This window comes from Rhinopithecus bieti, unplaced genomic scaffold, assembly GCF_001698545.2.
Source record: "Rhinopithecus bieti isolate Rb0 unplaced genomic scaffold, ASM169854v2 scaffold_2433, whole genome shotgun sequence".
NCBI lineage: Eukaryota > Metazoa > Chordata > Mammalia > Primates > Cercopithecidae > Rhinopithecus > Rhinopithecus bieti.
Window position 1 is genome coordinate 15,181 of NW_016803662.1, and position 1,988 is coordinate 17,168.

The following is a 1,988-nucleotide window of genomic DNA, read 5'->3' on the forward strand; positions in this document are numbered from 1 at the left end:
GAAGGAACATGAGTAAAGAAAAAAGTATATACAAGATTCCCTTGAGCCCAGCCCCCCCATCCCTCCCCAAAATAACCCAACCTTGATATACACTTTGAACAACAAGGGAACAGCTGGGTTGAGTTCAACAGTAAGTGCTTTTCTGTTATCTAAAATGATAGGAAGGAAGGATTGAAAAGCTATGAATATAGTGCTTGCAGAGACAACCGTGGCCTCAGAGTACATGGGTCACAGAGGGCACACCAGAGGTTCATTACCTATAGTGAAAGAGGTCTCTGGACATGGAGGGCAACTTAGAAGGATCTACAGGCCTGGGTAAAAAGTGAGTGAATTTCTGGTGTCGTTTAGTCCTGTATCCCTCCCGGGGTGAGCCGTCTTTATTCAGGGCTACGTAATACTGTCTCTCCGAGTCTGAATGTTTGTACAAGGTTGAGGCATAGGTGTTGTACCAGTTTTCTTCAAACTGTTCCCGGAAAACACATTCACGTGTGAGTTTCTTCTGTAAGGGTGAGAAAATAAAGCAGAACCCATTATATGACTATTTCTCCTATCCCAGCTTGCTAGTAGAGAAACCCTGAAATAGCAATAGCACACTGATGTTAGAAAATTCCAGTCCTATCTCTCTGTATTACTGGAGGTATCTTTCTTCCAAATAGCACAAAACACTCTTGTCTGTATCTCCTTCATTCTCTTTCATGAGCTACACAAAAATGTTTTAGTTGAAATCTTTCCTGGAGGGAGGAGATTGGAGGAGATGGCATCACCTGGCTCTTTGAGCCTGAGAATTGCTGCTATGGCCTCCCAGTACCCTGCTGGCACCCACTGAGCTTTCTCCCTACTTAGAGCTAATGATGTTCAAATTCATTGAGATTACAGTCAACCATGTCAACTGACAGGCAAAGGCCTCAGATCTATATAAAGCTCCATGGGAGGTGAGCTGTGATCTCTCCTAATGAAGGGTCTCAGGCCTGTCAGTTTGAAAGCTCAGAAAAGATCTCCTTGAAAAGCTCTTCCAGTCTGGCTACTTCAGGCTGGCAGTTCCTGGGTCTCTTGCCTCTGTCCGTTCTCACACTTGATCTGACCGCCATACTACTTGCTGGGGTTGCCGATACTGAGTGCTGGGGACAGGCCTATCTCTTAGGTGTCACGGAAAAATGTGTTCTGATTTCATGGGGTGCAGGCAGCCAGAAAGTATGCTATGTGACTCAAAAGCCAGAGCCAGGAGTTGGGATCCCCCGGAAGAGTTAAGGTCAGCAAATCACTCACCATTCCTCAGTGCTAGGCTAGCTTCCAGAATAGAGAAAATGCACTGTCGCTAGCCTGTCCTAGCTGAGGGCTTAAGGCTGTCACCAGACCCTGGAACCCTCATTCTTCATTTGTTTGTTTCATTTGGCCTTTGGGACTCAACTGAAGCAATCTGGAAATCAGGAACTGTGTTGTTAACCTCAGAATCCTCAATTTGAAAGCCAGCACTTCCACTGCCTATTTTTGCGCCTGCTAGTCTGCTACTCCTCTGGGTACACATTCAAATTCAGATGTACTCCTCTGGAGGGTTAATGCCCCAAACCCTGACCATCTACTGCCAAACCAGCACAGATTACTGTTATCATCAGACTAGCTGACCTTCTAATGAAAAAGGCAAAAGCAAATATATCAGAGAAAAGCTTATGTTTTGGGGCCGGGTGCAGTGGCTCATGCCTGTAATCCTAGTCCTTTGGGAGTCCAAGGCGGGTGGATTACCTGAGGTCAGGAGTTCGAGACCAGCCTGGCCAACATGATGAAACCCAGTCTCTACTAAAAATACAAAAAATTAGGCTGGCGTGGTGGTGCATGCCTGTAGTCCCAGCTACTCGGGAGGCTGAGGCAAGAGAATCACTTGAACCAGGAAGGCGGAGGTTGCAGAGAGCTGAGATTGTGCCACTGCACTCCAGGCTGGGCAACAGAGTGAGACTCCATCTCAAAGCAAAAAAAAAAAAAAAAAAAAAAAA

The 1,988-nt window shown here is 46.1% G+C and overlaps 1 protein-coding gene across 1 annotated transcript in view; it reads right to left on the minus strand.

Moving 5' to 3' along the window:
- Positions 1–253: 253 nt before the first annotated feature.
- FGF16 (fibroblast growth factor 16) overlaps positions 254–1,988 on the minus strand; it is a 13,337-nt gene continuing 11,602 nt past the window's right edge. Inside the window, exon 3 of the mRNA XM_017895796.1 lies at positions 254–499. Coding sequence (XP_017751285.1) covers positions 254–499 — 246 coding nt within the window. The remainder of the gene's footprint in view (positions 500–1,988) is intronic.